Source organism: Arvicanthis niloticus, unplaced genomic scaffold (genome assembly GCF_011762505.2).
Source record: "Arvicanthis niloticus isolate mArvNil1 unplaced genomic scaffold, mArvNil1.pat.X pat_scaffold_461_arrow_ctg1, whole genome shotgun sequence".
NCBI classification, from domain to species: domain Eukaryota; kingdom Metazoa; phylum Chordata; class Mammalia; order Rodentia; family Muridae; genus Arvicanthis; species Arvicanthis niloticus.
In genome coordinates, this window is record NW_023046098.1 from 37,336 (window position 1) to 63,193 (window position 25,858).

Here is a 25,858-nt window from a genome sequence, read left to right on the forward strand (position 1 = left end):
ATCTGTTAGCTTATATTCACATGTTTTCTTAATGAATCAAGGCTGTCTTCTCCTGAAACTAAATGTCTAGTATAGTATCATTCTGAATAGGCTACAGAGAATAATGCCTACAGAGAATAACATGATGAAATGTATCATTTTCCTATTCTTGGCTATTTTAGGTTGTCTCTATGTGTCTATGTTTATTTAAACTTACTCTTAAAGGGCTTGATACAGATGTTTCAAATAGAAGAGTTCTGATGTGAAGATGTGGAAGAAATATGAGTATGTAGAGATGAAGGCAAGATAGGACAGGAGAAACCAGGAATACCAGTCTGCTTGAACAGGACAGTGTCATTAGGAACATGGGGTGATACCATAGGAAAGTGGAAGGCTTCAGCTGCTAGGAAGAAAGTAAAATTGAGTGGAAAAGTCAGCAAGACAAGGCTGGCAAAAGACAGAAGCTCATTGCACACAAGGAAAACAAGGGAAAGGACCAGCTCAGGAAATTAAGGCATCAAAGATGACAGGATGAAGCATTTCTCTGTGTGTGGCTCATAATAGCACCTCATGCTTTTTAAATAATATATTCTGGATTTCCAGGTTCATTCAGTGTAAATACTAACCATGCACCAAAACTGCCATCCTCTGGGGACTAGAGAGTGGATTTGGAAAAAATGTTGATCCAATCACAAACTTTAGATGGCTCACATTACCTTAACTGTAGTTCCAGAAGATATAAGGCCCAGCTTCTAGACTCTGCCAGTTCCTACATTCATATAGGGCACAGACAAGTAGGCACACACAAAGCAAAAATATATAATTTATTTTTAAAAATCATTCTTTGAAGTTTAGTACTTGGTTTCCCTAATATTTCTTTGGTGTTAAAATTTTATGTGTATCTATCTCTGTGTGTGTGTCTCTCTGTCTCTCTCTTTTCTCTGTGCGTGTATGAGAGAGAGAGAGAGAGAGAGAGAGAGAGAGAGAGAGAGAGAGAGAGAGAATGAATGAATCTACTCTGCCTTCTCCCTGTGGTCCTCTATCCTTGGAAGGATACAAGGATCATGTGAACCAACACAGCTGTAGTATAGTGTGTGTGTGTGAGCATGCTTACCATACTGTCACAGAATCATTCCCAACTACTGATCCCGAGTTCTCTTCCTTTGAGCTTTCCATCATGAAACTCGGGAAATCTGTTCCAAAGGAAAGCAGGTGCTCTCACATCAAAGAGAAGAAGCCCTTCTGAATTTCCAAGGTCCCACATTAGGTCAGTCAATGAGCTTAACACTATAGACTAGAAAGCAAAAATGTAAGGCATTTGTTCACACATTTGGTAAACACCAAGACTGAGTCAGAAACAGACACACAAAATGAGCACACAGCATACTATCATAAAGGACATAGATGAGGAACCACTTAGAGGAGAGGATCCAGAATTTGGAGCAAAGGAACATATACAAAAGGCTAGTGAATTCTGGGGATGGCATACCAGTGTGTGGGGCTCAAGCATATAGAAACCCAATCTGCTATATGGAACTGTGTACAGACTCTGCACACACAAGTCACACCCCTCTGCTACCTCTCTCTCCCCTCAGGTACAGATGGACCCCAATCACTGATGCCAGTTGGAAAATTTTGTTCTCCAATCTTAAATTCGCCAGAAACCTGGAGGAGCTGGACCTCAGTGGAAATCCAATGAGCTTCTGTGCAGTTCTAAATCTCTATAAAACCCTTGTACACCCTGAATGCCAACTGAAGATCTTGTGGTGAGTCTGCATTGGGTTCTCCCCTGAATCAGATAGATGGGAGGAGACTAAAGGCAAAGGAGGACTCTAGGGGAAGGCTTAGTATTTATCAAGTATTCACTGAACTCCCTTTACCACACCTATGACATATGGCAGACTTTTAAAGATAAACAAATGGGATTCTATCCTTCGGGATCATGAGAGTCTGCATTCATCAAGAAATCCCACTACCAAATGATAACACTAGATTCATGAGGGCTTCAGTGGAACACACTTCCTGAGGACATGGCTAAAGCAGAAGTGAGGAACACAGAAGCAAAAGGAAGCCTGAGGGAAGAAAGTTCCCGGTCCGAGGAATGGCATCTCCCCATTTCCTCCTACCCTCTGCCCTTGTAATCAGACTTCTGCTTGGTTTCTATAGACTTTATCTTGATTAAGATTTGACCTAATAAATGAAATCATGCCCTATTCTGTATCTGGTAAATTTCATGTCACATGACTCTTGAAATGTACCAGTGAGCTACCCTGGGCCTACTAAGCTCTGCCATTTTCAATGGCAGCAAAGCATTGGTTCTGACCTATTGCTCCTGAATCTCAGCTGCATAGAACATGGAATTATCTCCCTAGGGCAGAAAAGGCACACAGAGAGCTAACCACTGGCAGCTCAGCATCCCAGGGCTCACAAATGGAAACCTGAGATAAGTTTTCAAAAGCAATGATCCCTGAAGAAGCTGACGTGAGCATCTCCCATGCAGGCTTGTTGAATGTGGCCTCACATCCACACACTGCTCACTCCTGGCCGAGGTGCTCAGTGTCCACTCCAGCTTGACTGAGCTAGACCTGCAGCTGAATGACCTGGGTAACCGTGGTGTGAGGCGGCTATGTGAGGGGCTCAGGAATCCTGCCTGCAACCTCAGTGTCCTGCGGTAAGCAAGCCCTGCAATTCCTTTCTGGACATTAGGAGGGGAAGGGACATAGGTGAGTTCCCAGATGACAAAACATAGAAAAGAAAAGGAATAGATATTCATAGTCAGCCTGGCTCCTGACCAGCTGTGCCACTTACACCCTATGATTGAGCAAGTCACTGTCTTCTGGAAAACTCGGTGTCCTCATGGATTAAATGGAATGTAATACCCATCTCATGGACATGTAATATATATTACATAGTACATATGAAATGACATATAATATAGACAATAAAAACAAAAATAATAGTAGGTTAGTAGCTGGGCATGGTGCAATCACATGCATTAGCATGTGTCTGAAGACAGTGACAATATACTCATATAAACAAAAGAAGTAAATCTTTTAAAAAGATTTATATGTTTATTTTATGTATGTGGGTACACTGTACATTGTTGCTACCTTTAGACAGACCAGAAGAAGGCATCAGATCCTATTACAAATGGTTGTGAGCCACCATGTAGTTGCTGGGAAATAAATTCAGGACCTCTGGAAGACAGTCAGTGCTCTTAGCCACTGAGACATCTCTCCAGCCTCCCATAGGCAGTTTCTTGAAGAACACTTCCCAGAGGTTGCTGGCCAGTGCCCTTCATGGGCTCAGAGAACCACAGAGGCTCTGGAGCCCTGTACCCAGAGCCTGCTGGTTCTTCCAGCCAACAGGAAAAGGAGTCAGGCAAGCCTGGTCCCTGGGGCTTCCCTATGTCTGGTCTTCTGCTGCAACTCTCAAACCTTAGGAGCAATTTTGAAGTGATAATTCTTATTTCCTCCCCTCTGGTAGCTATAATAGGCCCAGCTGATTGGCACCTTTGTTCCTCAGCATATTTTCAGCCATGTCTGTTCCTCACACACTGAAGAGAATGTCCAGGACTGACCTCTGCTGCACATCTGCCTTCCAGACAGCTCAGTTACATGTGAATTCTTACCTGTCTCCTTCCCTCCTAAAGACTGAACAATCTTGAACTCAAAGGCTCTGTTGACCTCCCCATAAAGCATCTTGCTGTCATTACACAGCCTCTCAGAGAGGAGGAGCCTTTCACTTCCTGCCCTGTCTGTGCCTCCCAGCAGGCAGAGTGGGAGTGATGTATCCATGCTTAGGAACTGAGGACTCTGATACCCAGAGAAGTCAGGCACTACTCTAACTCCATCAGCAACCCTGGAATCTGAGGGTCATAAGAATGGACCAGAGACCTTAGTAGTGGCTTCTGTGTAAGAACAAGGTTTCCTTCCTTAGCACTAAGGGAATGGAGGTGAGAATGGAAACAAGGCTCTTACCTTCAAGGAGAATGCCCATGAAACTTTGCATCCTGGCACTATGTGTGCACCTTGAAGAGATGCCCAGAATCCCTTTGGGGATATGGACATGACTCTCAGCCTTTTGGAATTCTGATACCTACAGATGTGCCCTTTGCCAACAAGAGTCCCATATCTATGGCCATGTTCCTCTCCCTGGGACAATCTATTTCCAAAGACTGACCTGTGGAGATGAGGTATAAAGGGCCAGCTTCACATTTCACCTCTGGAATGTTTCAAAGGTCCACTTCTTACATTCAGATCCCACTGATCACTGACTAAGTCCCACTGAGACTACCTCATGGACAAATCTCCTTCTTCTCAGCCTGCTGCTGTGCTGTCTGTCTCTGTCCTCTGTCCTGATTTTTGATCAATGATAAGTCCAAATGAGCCTCCTCACTGGCTCCTTCCATAGACAACAGATTCCAAGATCCTGGACTCTGAATTCTCAAGATTCTGTAGTGGATCCTAGAAGAAATAGCCCCCTCTTGTACTTGTAGGCTGGACCAGGCCTCTCTCAGTGACCAAGTGATTACAGAGCTCAGGACCCTGGAAGCAAAGAATGCAAACCTGCTCATCTCCAGCACATGGTAAGAAGAGGAGGGAGACAAAGATTTCCCTCTCCTCACCCCTGGCCCTATGTGACTGGTTAGAAGCTGAGAAATTGGGGAATGGGACCTGAAATGGGAGGCAATGAGAGGCATGGCCTCAGTCATGAAATGGCATCTCTTCCCATGTTTTATGGTCAGCTACTGTGCAGAAACTGTGCTGGAAGGGACCATGTCAGAAGCAGGAATACCTGTCAGAGGATGTAGGTGGTGGCTCAGGACACTGCTTAGTTCATCCTAGGACTAGGATGCAGGCTTTGTGAGTTTAGAGTAGAGAACAAAAAGGGGGAGACAATACCATCATAGAAGGTATTGTCTAGGTGATTAGCATTCACAGTGAGTGATTATTAGTTTTCTGGCTATAACACAATGTCTGACACGGGGAACCACATATAAAGAACAGACTATTTAGTGCAGTTATGGATATAAGGAAGGGTAAGGGCATGGACTCTGCTTCTAGCGAAGCCTTTCTTGCTCCATCTGATTTCACCACAGGTAAAGTTGAAAGCAAGAAGTTAAGCTGGCTTGTGTGGCAGTCTGGTGAGGGCACAGGAATCTACCTCTGTGGTGATTTATTGACCCCTTAATGAAGTCAGAGCTGTCGTGATCTCATTTGTCTCACCCTTCATCGTATGAGCACTGTGGCATTACATTCAAGATTAACATTCTAATGTGTGGACACTGGGGAACACATTCATATAAAACAAAAAAGGACTTGAGATTATCCTGGTTCTGGCACCATAGATGCACAGGAGGATGGGGGCCTTCATACTGTTGTGGCTCAGAGAAGAAGCATAGGACAGAGTAAAAATCCAGATGGGTTAGATTTTGTGTGGGGATATTGTGCACACAGCTTCTCCATGCTTCCTGACTCTCTTCCTCTATGTGTAGGAAGCCACATGGAATTGTCCCTACTACAAACATGGATAAAGAAGAAGTAGATGATAGCCCAGCCTTATTGAAGCAGCAGAGACAACAGTCAGGTGTGTAAAGGAATCAACCCAGAGTCTGTAAGTATTGGATGCAGGAGCATCTGTATGGGAAAGACATCATTTCTCTTTCTTGTTTAATTTTTTATTTCATAAACAAGTACTATATTTACATTATTCCTGCCCCTCCATGTATTCACTCCAACTCCTCCTGTGTTCCATCCACAAACTTTCAAATTCCTGACCAATTCTTTAATATTATTGTTGCTAAATATATGTGTATATATGCATATGCTTATGTAGCATACATATATACATATATACATATACAAAATCACACACATTATATATGTACATATATATACATATATATGTATGCATATATATATATATATATATATATATATATATATATATACCAAGGACCAGTAATACAGAATGAAGTGGTACTTTCTGATAAGGCCTAAGCTGGTCAAGCTAGAAAAGGGTTCAGCCATGGTACATTACAGAGTGACCACTGCCTGGCCTCTTCTACAGGAGTAATACTCATAACTTGTACCATTAAGGACCTTTCATCCATGCTCTCCTGTCTCTCCATAGAACCTTTAGGGACTGAGGACGACTTCTGGGGCCCTACAGGACCTGTGGCTACTGAGGTGGTTGACAGAGAGAGGAACGTGTACCGGTGAGTGAGCTTTCCATGGCAGAGTCTTGCTTTTCACAGTCTACTTTCCGTAAGGAATCCCCAAAGATAGACCCTCAACCCACTCTCTATGGTAACTTCTTCTTTGCCAATGCAGAAGACTAGACCAGGACTACAATAGAATTTGGGCCTGATATAAAAATAGGGGTCTTCTTCAAAAAATTTCAGAAATGGATAAAATAAGAAACAAGTTATTTCCTTGCCATTTCCTCAGATCCTCAACCATTTCTAATTTGTTTCAACTTTTCTCATTCCTTCTTTGTCAACACTGCCACAGTATTATGACAGTATAGCAATCACAGTAATATATGGCCAAGACATCATAGGATTTCACCCACAATAATTTTACTAGGCATCCCTATGATTAAGATAGGACCTAGTCTTCCACAACCAGCACACCACTAACAGTTCAACTGTGCTGACCTGAGTACTTCATGCCACCTAAACAGTCTGTGCTCAGCTTTGCTCATTGTGTGAAATGTATTCTTTCTGGTGATTACTGTATTCCAGTTATAATCAGCATTCCCTTCCTCTCGATATTTGTTTCTCCTGTCTTTTACCTTTCCATTACATCCCTGTAGTCTCTACATTCTTACTTTACTAACAATCGTGTGTTCCAAGGATCCCCTGAAGCTGAGAACATGATCATGTGTATGGCACACCTATCCTGTTGAGGCCCACATTCTGCCTCAACACTTTTGGGGCTAAGTGCTCTGGTCAAGAGAGAGTGTGGCTCTTGGGGCAAGAGACTCGAAGAATGGAGACAAGACAGGGTGTGATTCAGTCTCTTCTATTTTCTCAAGTCTCCCTTATTGAAGGGAATTCTGAGGTATTTATATACACAAGCAGGAGAACACAGGTGAAAACACTTTACCACGTGCACCATACAGCTGAGGTCACTAAACAGCAAAACAAGCTATGTGGGATAAACAATATATTTATCAGAGTGTGCTTCAGCTGTTATAGGCTTTTGACAACCAAGTCTTTCATCAGGGTATATGGTTCCAGATGGCTGCAAAGTTGATCTAGCCGCTTTCTACTAAAGTCAGCTCCCAACACAATCCTACAGAAATTATAGTCTCGGGAATAATGACTGACTAAATACACAATGATGGTATCTTCCATGACCTGTTACCCTCCTCCAACACTGTCACAGTCACTGTCTCAGCTAAAGAAACTGTCACTCTTCATTTCCTCCCACAGAAACTGGCACTTGTCTACCCAACATTTGCCAAACAGACAGCTTTGGGAAAATAACTGAAGATCTTGGTAAAGCATTCTTTCGGGACCAACAATTTACCACTATTGTCGTCCATTAGATTCTCATTATGGGGAAATGTACACTTTAAGAATATAAACACTAAAAACTGAAGATGTATCTGATTATTTGAGCCCTTGTCTAGTGTGCACAAGGTTTTAGGTTTATCCCACAAACTTCACACACACACACACACACACACACACACACACCAATTTCAACATTATCATCACCATCATTGCCATCACAGGAAGAGCTGACTGCTCCCTACATGTGTTACATGAAAGTTTGCATTAGATCACTCAGTACTCAGTTCTCTGAGATAATGTCATCATTAACCCTATGTACAGATGAGGAAACACATTGGGAGATTAAATGACTAATCAGAAATCCATATAGACAGCAGAGGAATAAAACTCAGAGCCAGATGCCTGAAGTCTGCTGTGTCCTGATCTCTGCAATGGGTCTGCACACAACAGATGAGTAGTACTAGTTTAAACTGGTGTCTGCTTCTCCTCTTCCAGAGTTCAATTGCCCATGGCTGGTTCCTACCACTGTCCCAGCACAGGACTCCACTTTGTGGTGACAAGGGCAGTGACAATTGAGATTGAATTCTGTGCCTGGAGCCAATACCTGAACAAGACTCCCTTGCAACACAGTCACATGTTGGCTGGACCTCTGTTTGACATCAAGGCTGAGCAAGGAGCTGTGACTGCAGTGTACCTCCCTCATTTTGTGTCCCTCCAAGGTAACCAAGGGAAGCTTAAGGAGGAGGGTTGTAATAATGGGTGACTTGACCGGCCATGTAGGAACTAAAAGATGGTGGGTGATAAAGAAGTGATAATAAGGTAGAGCAGTTTACAGAGGTGGACAATGATATGTTTTGTCATCCCTTCCTGTCTGATGTATCTTCTTTGAAGCACATGTCTCCCAGCCTTATAACTTTTTACTATTTTACCAGAGGAATCCCTAATTAGACAGTGATGTCCTCAGTACAATATTAATTGGTGATTATCAAGTACTCATTACAAACTATGTCCCTCAATGGGTACTGTTTCTGCTTAGATGGAAGAGTATCCTGAAACTTGGAAGCCCAGGAACAATTTATCCCTGAGGGGAGAATGTAGTCCAATGGAAGGGTATCCTGAGACATGGGAGCCTAGGAACAACATAGCTCTGAAGTGAAACAGTGTCCCAAAGAAAGGTCATTCTGAGACATGGGAGTTCAGAAACCACACAGCTCTGAGAGGGAGCATTGTCAGCAAAGGCATTGCAGCTCCCAGGGGAGGGTCTCCCCAGCTGAGCTGAGGAGTTCAGGAGCCTCAGCCCTGCTCCTTCTCTTCACTTCTTCTCTTCTCTTCATTGCTTCTTGGCTTCTTGGAATCTTCCAACCAGAGAGTCGCACCAGGCAGAAAATCCCATGAAAAACATTTATTGTAGGGTCCAAGATCTGGAGGGACAAATCCAGGGATGGTTTCCCTCTGCTCCCAGGAGTGAACAGCAAGGAATTGGACTATGGACAGGGTTTACATAAGATTTCTGAGGGGTGGATCTGTATTGGGAAGAGGCTTCCAGATTGAATATTGATGGGATTTCAAGTTCTGAGCTTGTAGAGCTCAGGATTTGTGAGTTTTCCTGTTCAGGGATTGGTAGAGTTTTATTTTCAATATTGGTGGGGATTTGTGGGAAGGGAGCTCAGGGATTCATGGGTTTTTCTGCTCAGGAATTGGTGACTTTTTTCACCTCCCTTTCCCTGCATCAGGCTTGTGGGTTAAGATGGGAAGTCCTTCCCACCTGCAGCTGGCTTTTGCAAAAGCACCATCTCTCTGGGGCTTCTGGGGAGGCTGGAAAGGAGATGCTGCCACTGTGGACAGCTCCTGTTGACCAGGTCCTGCAGTGGAGTTTCACCAAGGCTCTAAGTTAAGGCAGGAGAGAAGGTGTAACTACAATGGACAGCTCCTAAGGCCAGCATCTACTCTGAGGTTCATGGTGCTACAATTTTGACAGGAGCTGCCATTTTGGACAGCTCCTGTGGGTCATTTTACTGCAGCATCCACAGGCTGGGGCAGGAAGGAGGGGCCTGCCACTGCTTTGAAGAGGTTTTTGCAAAGTGAATCTTGGAAACTACATAACATCTACTACCCATGGTCAACCAACACTGTAAACCATTACACTCCTACAGGAAAGGAGAAAATGATGTCACCACATTCTGTTTGAGAACTAGAGCCACAAAAGAGGAGTGTTCTAAGAAGAGAGAAGGCTCATAAAGTGTCCCAAATGAAGTGATCTCCAAAGATTCCTTCAGAAAATGGTCTGATAAATACAAGGTTCCCAATGAATGATCTCATAAAAATGTCAATACTATAGTCTATAATTCTAGCACTCTGGGGGCTGAGGCAGAAGAAATTAAAATACAAGAGCATTTTAGACGACACAGACAGATTCTACCAAAAAAAAAAAAGGCAATAACAATAAGGAAACCAGAAATAGTACAAGTAGCTGGTGAGGTTTACTTCCTCTCCTGCTTCAAGGAGCACAGCAATCGGATTGCCAAGACACCAATAGAATCCAACTCACAGCAAAGGAAAAAATTTGTTTGTTCATAGTATGAAGATGATTAGTAACAGGTGGTGAAGATGTAGGAGTGACACAACACACCCACTCACTCCCATATGTACCCCTCATCACCTGCAGCACTTGGGAGAACTAGCTCTAGGTCATCATGGTGTGTGAGTTAGCTCAGCCCCTGACTGACACAGCACTTGGGAGAACCAGCCCTGCAGCTTTCCTGGGCAGCACAGTAGTGCTGGCCCTGCTCAAGGGGAAATGAATGAGCCAGATCAGTGAGCTGGCCCCACCACCCATCTGCAATGAGGTAATATGGGCCAGAAGCAGAAGAGATGTCCTTTGCCCTCTTGCCCCTCAGCACCTTAGGCAATCCAGAAATCTGATACCAAAGACATAAGAGTAGGCTCGTTAGCAGGAACCACATCCAGTTGACAAGTGACATTAATCTTCACAGTTCTGACCACTGTCAACTTCATACCCAAACACATCACCTTAAATCATAACTGTCTAATGTCTGTCTCTAAAGTTTCAGTTTCATCTCGTCATGAAAAATGCAATCTTGTTTCAAAGGTTCCATTAGACCTTAATAATTCCAAGAGTTTAAAAATCTACCTCTAAACAGAGATGCAAGGCAATGTCTTAACCATAAGTTCCTATGAAATAAAAAACAAGTTACATACTTCCAACATACAATGGCACAAAATAAACACTGACATTCTAACATGGAAGTGTCAGAGCATAGCAAGGAGTGCTCAGACCACAGCAAGACAAACTCCACAATCACAAAATCTGCTGCTTCATGTCCAGCCATGGAGCTCATGGTATCACATTCACTGGGCTCCAAAAGACTTAGATAGCTCTACTCTCCAGTTTCATAAATGAAGCACACATAGCCTCTCATTAGGCCATGTCTCTACTCCTTGTCTAAAACTTTATCTGGCAGAAACAAATTGATTTTAGTTTCTCCAACATCCTAGGATTTACATTTCCCCTTAGGCTTCACTTTCAAACATTCATAGAAAGACCTCGAGGACCTCCTCACAGGATCTTTGACTCAGACACACTACCTGGCCTCAGCTGTTATCTGAAGCTGTGCATCATGACTCAATGAACACCCTCAATAGAGCATCTTTCAAACATAAAAGACCTACAGAGATGATACTGTCAAGTTCTAGTGACAGCTTTGAGATGTGACCACACCAATAACTGTATGACATGCTGACCATAGGGAAACTCTTGAGTGTTTTTGAAACAGAGAAAAACATCAATTAAGGCTTTCTGCCTTTAAATGAATTTGGCTCTTCACAAGATGAAACCTATAGAGTGAGATTTTACTCTCAAGACACCTTTCCTATTGCTGCAGTACAATACAGTGCAGCTTTCCCTTCTGTGATGATGATCTCTTTAGCAATTACTGCTAAATCTGAAGAATCATTCAGAAAATTTTTCTCAAAAACTTCTCCTGCCAAATTAGTCCCCTATATTTAAATTTATCTTCACTCACATTCAGGGCATTAATACAATAAATCTATATTCTTGGCCAAACTGTAACATGAATAGATTCTTTCCATTTAAATTTCCAAATAAAAAACTTTCTACTCTCTGGGACAACTTGAGCAGGCCTCCACTGCCTCTCTTGTCTTTCTTGTCTTTCCTGCATTCACTATAATGCTACTATGAACTCTTCTCTCAGTAGAGTAGAGTGTTTCTAGCCCTAAGTATCACATTCTTCAATATGCTATCCACAAAACGGTTCCAAAGGCCTAAGAACCACTTGATCTGGCTTTTTTTATAGCAACAACCCAACTTCTGGTATCAACTCTCTGTCCAAGTTACTTTACTTGTGACTCATTAAAAAAAAAAAAATGCCTGACCAAAGAAACTCAGGAGAGAATATATTTATTTTGCCTCAGAGTTCAAAGGTAAAGTCAGTTCATCATGATATGGAAGTCTGAGAACATGGAGGTGTGTCACCCGATAAACTCACATCCACAGGTAGGGAGCAGAGAACGGTGAATGCTTGTGCTCATGTGACGTTCTCCATTTAACAATTTCCTGGATCCTATCTGATCCATGGAATGCTGTTACCCACATGTGGTGGATCATCCCAAATCAATTACCCCCAGTCAAGATAGTCTCCTTCTATTATGCTGTCAGGCCTGGATACAAGGTGATAGTAGATTTCATTAAGTTCATTTAAGATTAACCATTCCATAGCTCCATATAGCTTTGTCTTTAGAAGACAAAGGTACCCTGGATCTCAGTCATAACAGTAAAACTTTGTCCTGCAACAAAGACTTTAGTGGACACTGCAAAATCCCAAAACAATGAGGTTGGTGATAAGAACACCTTGGTGAACCTGAGGGTTGTCAAATTTCTGGAAGTAGCCTCTTTTAGCGCCCACAGAGGAGACCATTATGAACCTCCACTCCACTGTGAACATTCATGCAGCAGCTATCCAGGTACGAAGTCAAAGCTGCCTTCCAATAACAGGCAGTCTGCATGACTCACCACTGAAAGCAAGTCACACTTACCCTCCCTGGCATCATGAATTTGTAGTGAGAAAACAGTTGATATTTCTGCAGTGTTGCTGCTGGAAATTAATTAGCAAATCTTAAATTTTAGTCAGTTTTTCTCATAAATATCAAAAAAATAAATACAAACTAAATAGAAATTATAATCAAGGCAGGTTATAGAAGAAAAAATGTATTGGGGCTTACAGTTTCAGAGAATGATACACAGACTTTCATGGGAAGGAGCATGGCAGCAAGCAGGCAGGCTCGGCACTAGAGCTTAGAGCAGTAGTTGAGAGCTTACATTCTGATGGGAGAGAAACAAAACTGATAGTGTATGAGCTTTTGAAACCTCAAAGCCCACCAGTGACACAGCTCCTTCAACAAGGGAATACCTCCTAATCCTTCCCAAGCAGCTCCAACAAATAGAGCATCCCATTCTCATTCAAACCACAAATTCACACTCATTCTCAATCAATAGTTTCCCAGACCAGCATGGATAGATGGAAATACTAAATCTACATCCTTTGAATCTCTTCTTTCACAGAGGAAACAGTGGACATCTCTTTGTTCCATGTTGCCCACTTTCAAGAACATGGGATGGTCCTAGAAACCCCAGCAAGAGTGGAAGAGCATTACGCAGCACTGGAAAGCCCAAGCTTCTCCCCAATGGGAATTCTACTGAGATTGATTCCTGCTGTTGGACAATTCATCCCCATCAACTCCATCACATTGATCTACTACCACCTCTATCTCGAGAATGTCACCTTTCACCTTTACCTGGTCCCCAATGACTGCACTATTCGGAAGGTAACACTGAGGACCACAAATATTGGGCCATGGTGGGCAAACAAAAAATTTGAGTTATAGCTAGTGAGCCCCTTGGAGAAATTCTGAACTGAGAGTTGAGACATACAGTTTGGATACATTTCTATAGGGGGAACCTGGTGTGCCTATACAATTCTGCCTTCTTCTTGCCCTGCACACACCAGAGTCTCACTCAACTGTCTTTGATGTCAATTTACTAATCCCCAAATAGACTCTATAGAGTCTTTCCACCCACCAGTAGGATGAAAATGTTCTATGCACAACCTGTAGCTACTCCATTCTTCTGTGGCAGTTACCCTGTTCCCAAAATGAACATGAACGGGGCCAACAATCCAGATATCAGTGTGTCAGAACACACAATAGAAGGGAGATCATGAGATGTCATCACCCTATCCCACAAAATGTGCTGATCAACCATCTCACTATATTCAGATCAGATGTTGTTGCCCAGAAATCTAGATAAATCACTGTCTGTAATGTTCCCTAGGCCATTGATGATGAAGAAATGAAGTTTCAGTTTGTGCGCATAAACAAGCCACCCCCAGTAGATGCTCTTTATGTTGGTTCCCGATATATTGTGTCCTGCTCCAAAAAGGTGAAAATTATCCCAGTGGTGAGCATCCAGGTGTCTCTGATGCCAGGTGTGGGAAACCTGTGGGGCTGATTACAAGGCTTTGTAGAAAACTGAGATTGGGGAGAAAGCATTGAGATTTGGGATGACCAAGAATACATCGAAGATAGGTGGAAATTAATCTAAGGAACCCAACAAGAATACAGAGTAGACCTGGTGACTGGAGAGATTAGATTCAGACTGACACAGTGAAGGTTCCAGCTAAACATGGAGAGAAGCCCAGGCTGAGGGTCTGTGAGCAGGGCCTTCAGGATGAGCTCTCACTCATCTATGGCTGTTATGGTTTGAATCTGAAATGTCTCCTACAGGTGTAGATGTCAAACAGTAAATGTTGGTCTCCAGACAGTGGTAGTAGTTTGGGAATTTGTGGAACCAAATCTGTGAGGCCTGGCTGTCAGAAGCAAACCAGATGTGGCAAGTCTTAAAGCTTACAGCCTTGCTCTGCTCCCACCTCAGACTGCTCATTCCTGAGCCTCTGGATATAACAAACCATGCCACATGTTTTTCCACTAAATGGAGCCCCAGCTTCAATGCATTCTTCACCATGAAACTAAACAATATAAACCTTTCCTTAAGGTGCTTCCTGTCAGGTTTTGTCAGAATAATGAGAAAAGAACCAGGATGCTGGGTCACAGCTGGGTCCTTACTTGAGAGTAAAGATGTAGGTTAAAAAGTTGAGGGTCACCTCAATGCAAAAGATAGTGTCTACTGTGGCATGCAAGATCAAGAGATTATGAGGTAATGGAAAGTTCTAATTCACATGAGTAGAGCCTTCTCACACAGTCTCCCTCTCCCCACACCCTCTCCTCCCTCTCCCCTGTCTTTCCCTCCCTTCCCTCTCCCTTCTCCTCCCTCTTCCCTCTCCCTCTTCCCTCTCCCTCTTCCCTCTCCCTCTCTCCCTCCCTCCCTCCCTCCCTCTCTCCCTCTCCCTCTCCCTCTCCCTCTCCCTCTCCCTCTCCCTCTCCCTCTCCCTCTCCCTCTCCCTCTCCCTCTCCCTCTCCCTCTCCCTCTCCCTCTCCCTCTCCCTCTCCCTCTCTCTCTCTCTCTCTCTCTCTCTCTCTCTCTCTCTCTCTCTCTCTCTCTCTCTCTGTGTGTGTGTGTGTGTGTGTCTCCAGGAACTGGAGCTGTGCTACCGAAGCCCCGGGGAATCTCAGCTCTTCTCTGAGATCTATATTGGACGCATGGATTCGGAGATTATGTTGGAAATCAGAGACAAGAGGCATATGAATCTCCTATGGGAGGCCTTGCTGCAACCAGGTAAAATTAGTTTAAGACCAGAGACCCTAAGAATTGAAGAAAGGCAGTGATTAAGGAGAGATGTGTTGTCATTGTTTCTTTTTTATTGAATATATTATTTATATTTCAGATGTGATCCCCTTTTTCATTTCCCCCCTCACCCAGGAACCCCTTATCCCATCCCCCCTCCTCCTGCTTCGATGAGAATGTGTCCCACCCACGAATATTTCTTGGTGCCACAAAATAATCCCATCAGTCATGTGCTTTTCTGAATCAATAAAATGTGGTAGGACCACAGTTTAAACTATGACACTGTGTTAGTCAGCTCTTCACAGTTGTGACAAATATATGAGAAAAAAGGACTATTTTTTCATTCCTTTTTTATTCTTAAATCATTTTTTACAGTCCAGACTTTATCGCCTCCCAGTCTAACCTCCAACTTCCACATCCCACACCTCTTCCCCACACCCTAGTCTCCAAGAGGATGTCCCCTCTCCCCTACACCCCACCAGACCTCCCCACTCCCTGGGTCCTCAAGTCTCTTGAGGGTTACTCTCTGAGTGAGTCCAGACCTAGCAGTCCTCTGATGTATATGTGTTGGGGATATCATATCAGCTGGTGTATGCTGTCTGGTTAGTGGCTCAGTGTCTGAGAAATCCCATGGATCCAGGTTAGTTGAGGCTTCTGGTCTTCCTATAGGATCGCCCTCCTCCTCAGCTTCTTCCAGCTTTTCCCTAATTCAACCACAGGGGACACCAGCTTCTGTCCATTGGTTGAGTGTAAATATCTCCATCTGACTCTTTCAGCTACTTGTTGGGCCTTTCAGAGAGCAGTCATGATAGACCCTGTTTGTAAACACACCATAGCATCAGTGATAGTGCCAGGACTTTGGGCCTTCCCCTGAGATGGATCCCAATTTGGGCCTATCACTGAACCTCCTTTTCCTCAGGCTTTTCTCCATTTTTGTCCCTCCAATACTTTCAGACAGGGACAATTCTGGGTCAGAGTTTTTGACTGTGGGATGGCAACCTCATCCCTCCACTTGATGACCTGTCTTTCTACTGGAGGTAGACTGTATAAGTTCCCTCTCTCCACTGTAGGGCATTTCATCTAAGGTCCCTCCCTTTGAGTCCTGAGAGTGTTTCACCACCCAGGTCTCTGGTACATTTTAGAGGGTGCCCCAAACTCCTACCTCCTACGTTTACCTCTTTTGATTCATTCTGCTGGCCCTCGGGACTTCAGTCCTGTTTCCTCCCCTCTTCCCCTCCCTATCCCCTTTTCATCCAGGTCCCTTGCCCCCCACCCCATGATTGCTTTCTTCTCCCTCCCTAGTGGAATTGAGGCCTCCTCACTTGGGCCCTTCAACTAGTTAGCCTTCTTGAGTTCTGTGAATTGTATCCTGGGAATTCTGTACATTTTGGGCTAGTATCTACTTATTAGTGAGTACATACCATGCATATCCTTCTGGGTCTAAGTTACCTCACTCAGGATGATATTTTCTAGTTCCATCCATTTGCTACAAAACTCATGATGTTTTTATTCTTAATGGCTGAGTACTATTTTGTTTTGTAAATTAACCATATTTTCTGTATTCATTCTTCTGTTGTGGAACATCTGGGTTGTTTCCAGCTTCTGGCTATCATAACCAAGGCTGCTATGAAGATAGTGGAACACGTACCTCTGTGGCATGGTGGGGCATCTTTTGGGTATATGCCCAAGAGTGGTATAGCAGACCTATCAGAATTACACCAGACTTCTTAACAGGGACACTAAAAGCCAGGCGAGCCTGGACAGAGGTCATGCAGACTCTAAGAGAACACAGATGCCAGCCCAGGCTACTATACCCAGCAAAACTATCAACATAGATGGAAAACCCAAAGTATTTCAGGACAAAACCAAATTCAAACAATATCTAGCTACCAACCCAGGCATACAAGGGATTTGAGAAGGAAAACTCCAACACAAGAAGGGTACCTACACCAAAGAAAAAACAAGATATTGATCCTCTCATGACAAAGCCAGAAGGAGAGAATCACATGCACATAATGCCACCTACAAAAACAAATGTAAATGGAGCAATCATCTGTCTTTAATATCTCTCAACATTAATGGACTCAACTCACCTATAAAAAGACATAAGTTAACAGACTGGATATGCAAACAGGATCTGGCATCCTGCTGAATTCAAGAAACACACCTCAGTAACAAAAACAGACACTACCTCAGAGTAGAAGGCTGGAAAAAAGTCTTCTAAGCAAATGTTCCAAAGAAACAAGCTGGCATTGCTATGTTGATATCCAATGTTACTTTCAACAAAAAGTTATCAAGTGAGATGAGAAAGGAAACTTCATATTTATCAAAGGAAAATCCACCAAGAGAAAGTCTCAATTCTGAACATCTATGTTCCAAAAAAAATACTTCAAAAGAAGTAAAGTTTCCTTTGTCTTAAGATCTTAGAACCAAATTTCAGTCCACAGTCAGCTGCCTTGATCTCTTTGAGCCTGATATGAAACAAGGTATTTCATATCCTGTGGGAGCTTCCATGTGAGAGAGAAGGCTAGTCATGTGCTATCACCTATGAAGAGAAAATGAAAGGGAGAGAAAGGGAGAGAGAGTAAGAGTGAGTGGGGAGAAGAGTAGGAGGTGAGAAGAGGAGAAGAACAGGAAGTTTATGCACTACATTCTCTCCTGGACATGCCCAGTGACTGTCCTCTACCAACTGTATACTCTCATGTGATTCCCTTTCCATTCTCAGTACTCACTCCATGAAGAGCATTGGTGTGTAGCTTCATTCATAGACTCACAGCCCTCAGGACAGTCACCTTTGAATACTGTTGGAGGGCTAGTCTTTCAACACATGATCATTTTTCAGGGAACACATCATCTGCAAAGCAATACATACCCTAAGCCCCATTTTCTCAATCCTGTATTCTCTTTCTTCTCCCACTGCCCTGTAAGTGACAGGTTGAGGTGCACAAAGATCTGGCTCCAAATCACACAACAGCTTCACTTAAAGAGAAGAGATTTTTCCAGTGTTAGATACCTGATCTTAAGTTCGTCCATAATTTATATTAATAAATAATACTTTAATAATATATTAATAAATGTTATTGTAACTATTTTATATGTGCACACATTCTAGTCACTGCGCCTTAGAAAGAAAAAAGAAAAGGGAAAAGTTGTCTCTTCTCTCCATCCTATTCCTGCCAGCTCTGCTTCTCTTCTCTAAATCTCTGCCACATTCAAAATGTTTTTCTTCATCTCACAGAGCTTAACTGGGACCATCTGTGTAACCAAGGGTTTTGAACTATCCTATAGAACACAGTGAGCTCACCAGCAGGTATACAGATGGGATGTTTACTTCCCTGTCTCCAATAATGTATTTGCCAGTAGTTTGGCTATAAGTGGCACTGGCCCTGTGAGCTGCTTTCCCATGTATAGCTGACTTCTTGGCAGGCCCAGTTGATGAGGGTACAGAGACAGGAGTTGCAGATGCTATGACTTCATGATGGCCATGATCGTGCCATGCTTACAAACAGCACTTCACAAGCCTTCTCCATATAGTATATTGCTATAATCTTTCTAATTCTTCTTTGACAATGTTAGTTAAGCCTTAAGAAGTATTATAAATGTCTTAATTACAGGGATAAGTACACACTCATCCTTTTATTCTCAGCATCCTGTACAGACATAAGTATCTGCAGTCACCTCCATTCATTGAAAATGAATGCTTTTCTTATGACTGCTGAAAGTAGCTTCTGCCTGTGGTAAAAGCACAGATATTCAGAAGGGCATTGATACTATGTCGATTTAGCTAAGCAGCAGTAGAAGCTTCTCTTAAAGTCCTAAGACATCCTCCAACCAGGGTTTCTTTGTTTTACCAGCAGTATAGTATTTGTGATGGATTCTATCTTGTGGAGTGAACATGAAGTGTAATCAGGAAGCTACTGGTTGCTCCCATCATAGTTATGCCAATATTGCAGTAGTGGGACCCTCTGGCCTGGCAGGTTAGTTATAGCATCATAGATAACACAGCTGTGTGGGATGCCATTTCTTCTTCAGCAGCCTGCATAGCACTAGAAACCCTAGCAATAGGAAGGAAGCTTCCAACTCAATTTCAGCTTGAATTCTCAGTTTCACATTTCCAAGATGTTTGTATTCCCTATACTACCTTATCCAAGATAAGGTCTTATCTACTGGGTCTGATGATGAACAAACAAGAATTACATGAACCTATATTGTCATGAGGAACTCTGGAGCCTCCATTCTCAACAGCTCCTATGGTGGTATTTCATGCCAAGACCTAGTTTTGTTTTGAAACCCAATACTTCTACACACTCCCATTCCTTGATACTGAATATTCTCAAGAGATGACATGGAAGCATAGGTAATTTTAACCTGAATTTTTCTAATAGTAAAAAGCTTCCTAGCCATGTGAATTTTCTCCTTTGAGAATTCTCTGGTTACTCCTCTGGCCCATCTTATAACTGGGTTATTTCCTTGGAATTTAGGATTTTGATTTCTGTGTACATTCTGATTACTATTAATCTACTACTAGATATTAACTTGAAACCTGTTTGTCTCCTTCTTGCATGACTCTTTGCTGACTTAAGTTATCTTTACTATACAGACTTTCTTGGTGTTGTGAAATTCAATTTATCTACTACTGGTTTTGTTTCCTTGCTACCAGAGTCTCACACAGACAATCCTAACTTATGCTGCCATGTTTGAATGCACTCCTTATGTTTTCCTCTACCAGTTTTGGAACTGAATCTTATATTTAGGTCTTTGATCATTTTGTGTTGAAGTGTTGATGGTGAGACATAGGCATCTAGTTTAATTATTCCACGTGTTGCCATTTAAGTTGTCCAGTACCATTTTTTGAACAGGCTGTCTTTTCCCAGAGTTTATTTTTGGCTTCTTCATCAAAGGCCTGGTAGCTATGGTTGTAAGGATTTTGCCTGCCACTCTATTCTAATCCATTGACCTGGGTGTCCATTTCTACTCATGCTGGGCTCTTTTAGTTACTATGGCTTTAGCATTAATTTGAACCCACATGAACTGGTGCTTCCCATTATACTGCTGTTGTCCAAGATTACCTTACCTATCTATAGCTCTTGTGGTTCAATGTGTGTTTCAGAATTTTTTCCTACTATTTGTTAAGAATGTCCCTGGGATCTTAATTGGGACTGCATTGACTCTGTAGAGTGTTTTTAGTCAGTGGCTATTTTTACAATGTTGTTTCTTCTAAACAATGGGCATGGTGGCAGTGTCTTTCCATCTTCTGAAACCTTCATCTATTTATTTCTTTAATGTATGTCTTAAAAGCCGTTGTTGCAGAATTCTTGCATTTCTATGGTTAGGTTTTGGTCCATCATTTTAACTCATCCATCTTTTCAAGATTACATAGAAACTCAAATATAGTGCAATTTCTTGAGTTCAGTAATAGTACATTTCTAGCCCAACACCCACAATGCCAAAACCAAGCTCCACTAATCAAATGTAACAGGGCTTCTGATGCAACCAGGGCTTCTGATACAACAAACTGGGTTCTTGGGCTGACTTCCCTAATGTGTTAGAGGACAGAGAATATAGGGTCTTCTCAAATGCTTGAGGTTTATTCATAAGCTGCAGCTTAGCAATCTCCTTCACTTGTGACTGACATTCACTCACTATTCCCATAAGTTCAGTCTTGCTTCACCTTAATTCTGCCAGCAAATCCAGAACATAAGTTTATTGTATGTGAGTGTACAAAATCAAACAACACCAAAAATAGATTTCTTTCTTAGCAAAAATTAGATGATAAGTGATTTAAGCCATCTAGCAGGGGACTTGTTGTCTGCAAGGAATTCAGTTGAGGATAAAATTGAGGCTGTGATTATGTGGGAGAAGTGTCTATTTCTCATTCACTGTTCTATTCTTTCTATGATGATAGGCTAGGGCTAAATGCCCTGAATAACTGAGAAGCTGTTCATCTTCCACATTATATCAGAAATGTCTATAGTTAGTTCTCAAAAACAGGCATGTGTATGAGTTTCACAGAATGCACCGCATGTTGGTATGAGCATCATTACATACGTTTCATCTCTCCTTTCTTCCAGAAGACCTCAGACCTGCACTGCCCAGGATTTCTTCAGCTCCCAGAGGTTAGTAAAAAAAAATTGTAACACACTAGAGAAGCCAATTGTATTTTGCTGGTACATCTTCTGAGCCTTTAGAGAAGGGCAAAGAGAAAGGAGGAAGCCTCAGCTTGCAAACCTCACCAGAATGTAGGAGAGGCTCATATCCAGGGCAGAATTCCCTCATGCCCCTTGCTGCTTCCCATGGTGACAATAACTCTACTCAACCCCAAAATTAATGCCCAACCATAAACCCCTCCCCATAGTCAGGTAAAATTTCAAAAAATTAACTGGGCCCAAAAAAACCATAAAGATATTTGCCAATGACTTTCCAGAGGAAAAGGGGAGCCAGGGATGCAGAAGCAAAGAGTGATTACATTAAAAAAAAAAAAAAGCAAGGAGTGGGCAGCCAGTGGGAGACCCCAAAGGAGCATTTCTTTGCTCAGTGCCTTTCTCATCTTCACACCTAGATGCTCTTTCTTTGATACACTTTATGGATGAGCATCGGGAGCAGCTGGTGGTCCGAGTGACATCAGTGGACCCTCTCTTGGACAAGCTTTATGGTGTGGTACTGAGTGAAGAGGAGTATGAGGCAGTGAGGGCTGAGACCACAAACCAAGACAAGATGAGGAAGCTCTTCAGCCTCAGCTACTCCTGGAACCAATTCTGCAAAGACAGATTCTACCTAGCTCTGAAGGAAACCCATCCTCACCTGGTCATGGAACTCCTTGAAAAATCAAGGGGGGAAGTGGTGTCTGTGAGATTCTGACATCTTAGTGGCTGAGGGGTGATTATTCTCCTTAGAATCCTGGCTCTGCCTTACCTTCCTTTGGCCCTTAGTTTCTCCATTTATATAGTCAGTTTCCATCTGAGTTTCCTTTCTGAGAGTACCGTTTCCAGAACACCTCTTGGGGATCTGGATGTTCCCCTTTGCCCTTCCTTGACCAGATGTCATATGTGGTGAGCATCTCATAAACACACAGTGGAGCCAGAAAATCTATACCTTCCCTGCCCCTGCCTCCTGTGCCCTAACCCCTGCTCTTATGGTTAGAGTAGAGACAACCTGGCCCACTATAAATGCAAGCAGGACAGGGGATACTGGAATGAAAACAAAGAGATGATAGCTTTCCCTCGGAAGTGAATGTCTTATGACTAGGAAAGGGCTTTTTTAATTCATGTTATGTAGTTAGAAACACGGATGTAGGGAAGTCACATGATGCAACGTGGAACTCACTGACAGAAACACCTCAGATGCATTGCACACTGTGAATTAATCTTGGACAGTTGCATATGCATTCGCTTTTTGTTCTTGTGATGAATTTGCAAGCCTCACATTTGATTACATCATCCCATATGGAGGTGTCAGTCACAGCTTAAGAAACTGATGTACGATGGTAGACCAGATGACTGAACAAAAGGCTCAGTGGTTAGAAGCTGTTCTTGGAGATAGTCAGAATCCTATTCCCAACACCCACTTCAAGCAGCTCACAAATATGGATAACACCAAGCCCACAGATCCAATATCCTATTTTGTACTTCATAGTCACCCATACACAGATGCACAATCACACACAAGATATTTTTTATTTTTTATAAAAGAATGAATAACAAAATTGGATTCCTCTCCATTGCTAATGCATCTACAAGAAAAATTATCTCACCAAAACTCACAGTGGCACTGGAGGCTTATGAGCCTGTATACTTGTTCCCAGGACAGCCCTGCCAGTCTCTTTCCCCAGGCTACCCAGCTACTGCTCTGGATCAAGCTTCTATGTCCCTGCTTGCCAGACCCAGGGACAGAGCAGTTGGCCAGCTTCTTAGTGTTGGCCATCTTTTCCTCTTGACTCTTCAGGTGTGCCAGGTAAGCTGTGTGAAATGAAGGCTTTCCTCTCTGTCTTAAAATATGGTATTTTCCTTATTTTAACTCCTGCCTTATGCTGGGTCACAGGCTGCCAGCTTTAGCCCAGACTTTACCCAGAATTCTCTGTACTTTTTATAGGACAAGTAATTTCAAGTTTTTGGACTCCCTTTCTGTTATATTGATTTATCAGGAGCTAAGAAATAACTTAAAACTGAACAAATAATGTAATTATAGATCAAATCAGGGCTCTTAAATGTGTATGACAAATATGATACACTAGGATGTCAATCATGGTTCTTAAATGTGTACAGCAGCTACAACATACTGAGTTTATTTGTAAATAACTAAAACTGCTAAACTATCAATACTTAATATAAATTTTATAGTCTGAGCTTCTTAAAATCTATAAAAAGGAAATATATTTAAGACTACTAAATTTTATTTTATTCCATAGTTGGTGTATAAAAATGAGTTTATATCACCTTTTTTCTGTATCCCTCTGATCGCTGTCCACCCTCCTTCTAGTCCTACACACACACACACACACACACACACACACACACAACACAACACACACACAGTTCCTCCCCCCATCTCTCCCTCTTCTTCTCTGAGAGACTACAGGCCTCTCCCCAAGTTATCCCCACCCCATCCTGGCACTGCAAGTCTCTGCGTTCATAGAGTCATCCTCTCCCACTGAGGCCAAACAAGGCAGCCCAGTAGGGGAGTGTGATCCAAAGACAGGCAGCAGATTTAGAGACAACCCCCATTTCAATAATTGGAGGACTGGCATGAAGACTGTACATATCTGCTACATATGTGCAGGGTGGGGAGTTGGTTGAGACTGTGTATGACCTTTTGTTGGTGGTTCAGACTCTGAGATTCCACAGTGGTTCAGGTTAATTGACTCTGTTGGTCTTTCTGTGGAGATCCTGTCCTCTCCTTCACCCAACTCTTCCATAAGACTCCTCAAGCTCCATCCAATGGTTGGCTTGGATATCTATGTCTGTCGCTGCTGAGTAGAACCTCTCTTAGGACAGTTATGCTAGACTCTTATTTGCAGAAATATGGTTTACTTTAACCAGTGATCAGTGACTTTCTCAAGATGTGACAACTATGATTGGACTGAACTATGTATACAACTGGTAAATAAGACCAGACCTCTGAATCGTCGTCACCTTCATCTTGGAGCAAGCCTGAATTAGGTTGTCCAACATGCCAGACTGCAGTGAAACAATTGAACCTCCCCAAGATTAACAGTGTTTGAGAAAAATACTAGAGGTGTTATATAAACTCAAGACATTTAATAAAATGATCATGTGTTTTTTCTTTGAGTTTGTTTATGTAGTGGATTATATTGATGAATTTCTGTATACTGAACCATCTCTGCATCCCTTGGATGAAGCCTACTTGATTGTAGTGAATGATCATTTTGATGTGTTCTTGGATTTGATTTGTGAGAATGTTATTGAGTATTTTTGCATCAATATTCATTAAGGGAAATTGGTCTAAAGTTCTCTTCCTTTGTTGGGTCTTTGTGTTTTAGGTATGAGCATAACTGTGGCTTCATACAATGAATGGGTAGTGTTCCTTCTCTACACTACATAAATGCTGCCAAGAGTATAGGGAAAGATGATTTTTTTATTGGTTGTTTCCAGGAGTTGTGTTGGTCTGAAAGATTAAAATATATTGCGTGAGAAAAAAATTTGATAAAGTAACATTAAGAATAGAAAAAAAGTTGGGCAGTGGTGGCACACGCCTTTAATCCCAGCACTTGGGAGGCAGAGGCAGGCGAATTTCTGAGTTTAAGGCCAGCCTGGTCTATAGAGTGAGTTCCAAGATAGCCAGGGCTACACAGAGAACCCCTATCTCAAAAAACCAAAAAAAAAAAAAAGAATAGGAAAAAAAAAAAAAAAAAGAACAAAACTCTCATGTCTCTTATAAAATGGCTCAGCCCGTCATTCGCTGGTGTATAACAATTTTGAGTGAGATGGAAACTTCATCTTGGAGGGAAACTTCTTGCAACACAAGATGTGTCTTCATTTGCTTTCTGTTGCTGAGATAAACACCAGGACTGCACACGGGCTGCTTGGGGAGGAACACATTCACTTCACTGTACAGCTTACTGTCTTTCCTGAGGAGACAGGGCAGGAACCAAAGGCCTTACTTACACTGCAGGAGAGGCCATGGAGGAGTGTTTCTCACTGGCTTTCTCTCCAGGGCTTGCTCAGCCTGCTTTCTCACAGGACACCTGCTCAGGAATGGCACCCACACTGGACATTGCCATTCTGTACCAATCTTGTTGTCCCAGGAAAAGATTCACACAACACCTGCCCCTAGAGGTGTTGCAGGTATAGCTGCTGTATCAGGTGTGCTTCCACAGGTGATAGAGAGGAGAGAGCCTATGTCTAGGCTCAGTGTTCTGACCTATAGACATATGAATGATTAGTGACCTAACACTGCCAGAACAAAGCAAGCCCAAGACAACCAGTAGTCCTGTGGACTCCCAGGATTGGGAGCTAGGTCAGATGGGGAGCTAGTCCAGGCAGGGTGAAGAGTAAGACCTAGACAACCACCACTCTGACACCATGGGGCATGGTAGGGAGCTAGCCTCAGATGACCACCAC

At 42.6% G+C, this 25,858-nt stretch overlaps 1 protein-coding gene and 1 non-coding gene across 4 annotated transcripts in view; both read left to right on the forward strand.

Moving 5' to 3' along the window:
- Positions 1–24,694, forward strand: part of LOC117702103 (NACHT, LRR and PYD domains-containing protein 1a-like) — a 53,272-nt gene extending 28,578 nt beyond the window's left edge. Inside the window, exons 4-14 of one of the 3 annotated variants that reach the window (XM_076706373.1) lie at positions 1,575–1,745; positions 2,480–2,650; positions 4,478–4,567; positions 5,477–5,568; positions 6,115–6,199; positions 8,000–8,223; positions 13,104–13,366; positions 13,872–13,997; positions 15,131–15,272; positions 21,353–21,397; positions 21,841–24,694. In XM_076706373.1, coding sequence (XP_076562488.1) covers positions 1,575–1,745; positions 2,480–2,650; positions 4,478–4,567; positions 5,477–5,568; positions 6,115–6,199; positions 8,000–8,223; positions 13,104–13,366; positions 13,872–13,997; positions 15,131–15,272; positions 21,353–21,397; positions 21,841–22,139 — 1,708 coding nt within the window. In that variant the 3' untranslated portion in view covers positions 22,140–24,694. The remainder of the gene's footprint in view (positions 1–1,574; positions 1,746–2,479; positions 2,651–4,477; positions 4,568–5,476; positions 5,569–6,114; positions 6,200–7,999; positions 8,224–13,103; positions 13,367–13,871; positions 13,998–15,130; positions 15,273–21,352; positions 21,398–21,840) is intronic. The other 2 variants (XM_076706374.1, XM_076706375.1) reach the window with 2 other exon arrangements.
- Positions 24,695–25,560: 866 nt separating this feature from the next.
- On the forward strand, positions 25,561–25,692 carry LOC117702106 (small nucleolar RNA SNORA17). Its single transcript, XR_004605975.1, has one exon. It is a non-coding gene; the product is annotated as a small nucleolar RNA SNORA17 (small nucleolar RNA).
- Positions 25,693–25,858: the final 166 nt, after the last annotated feature.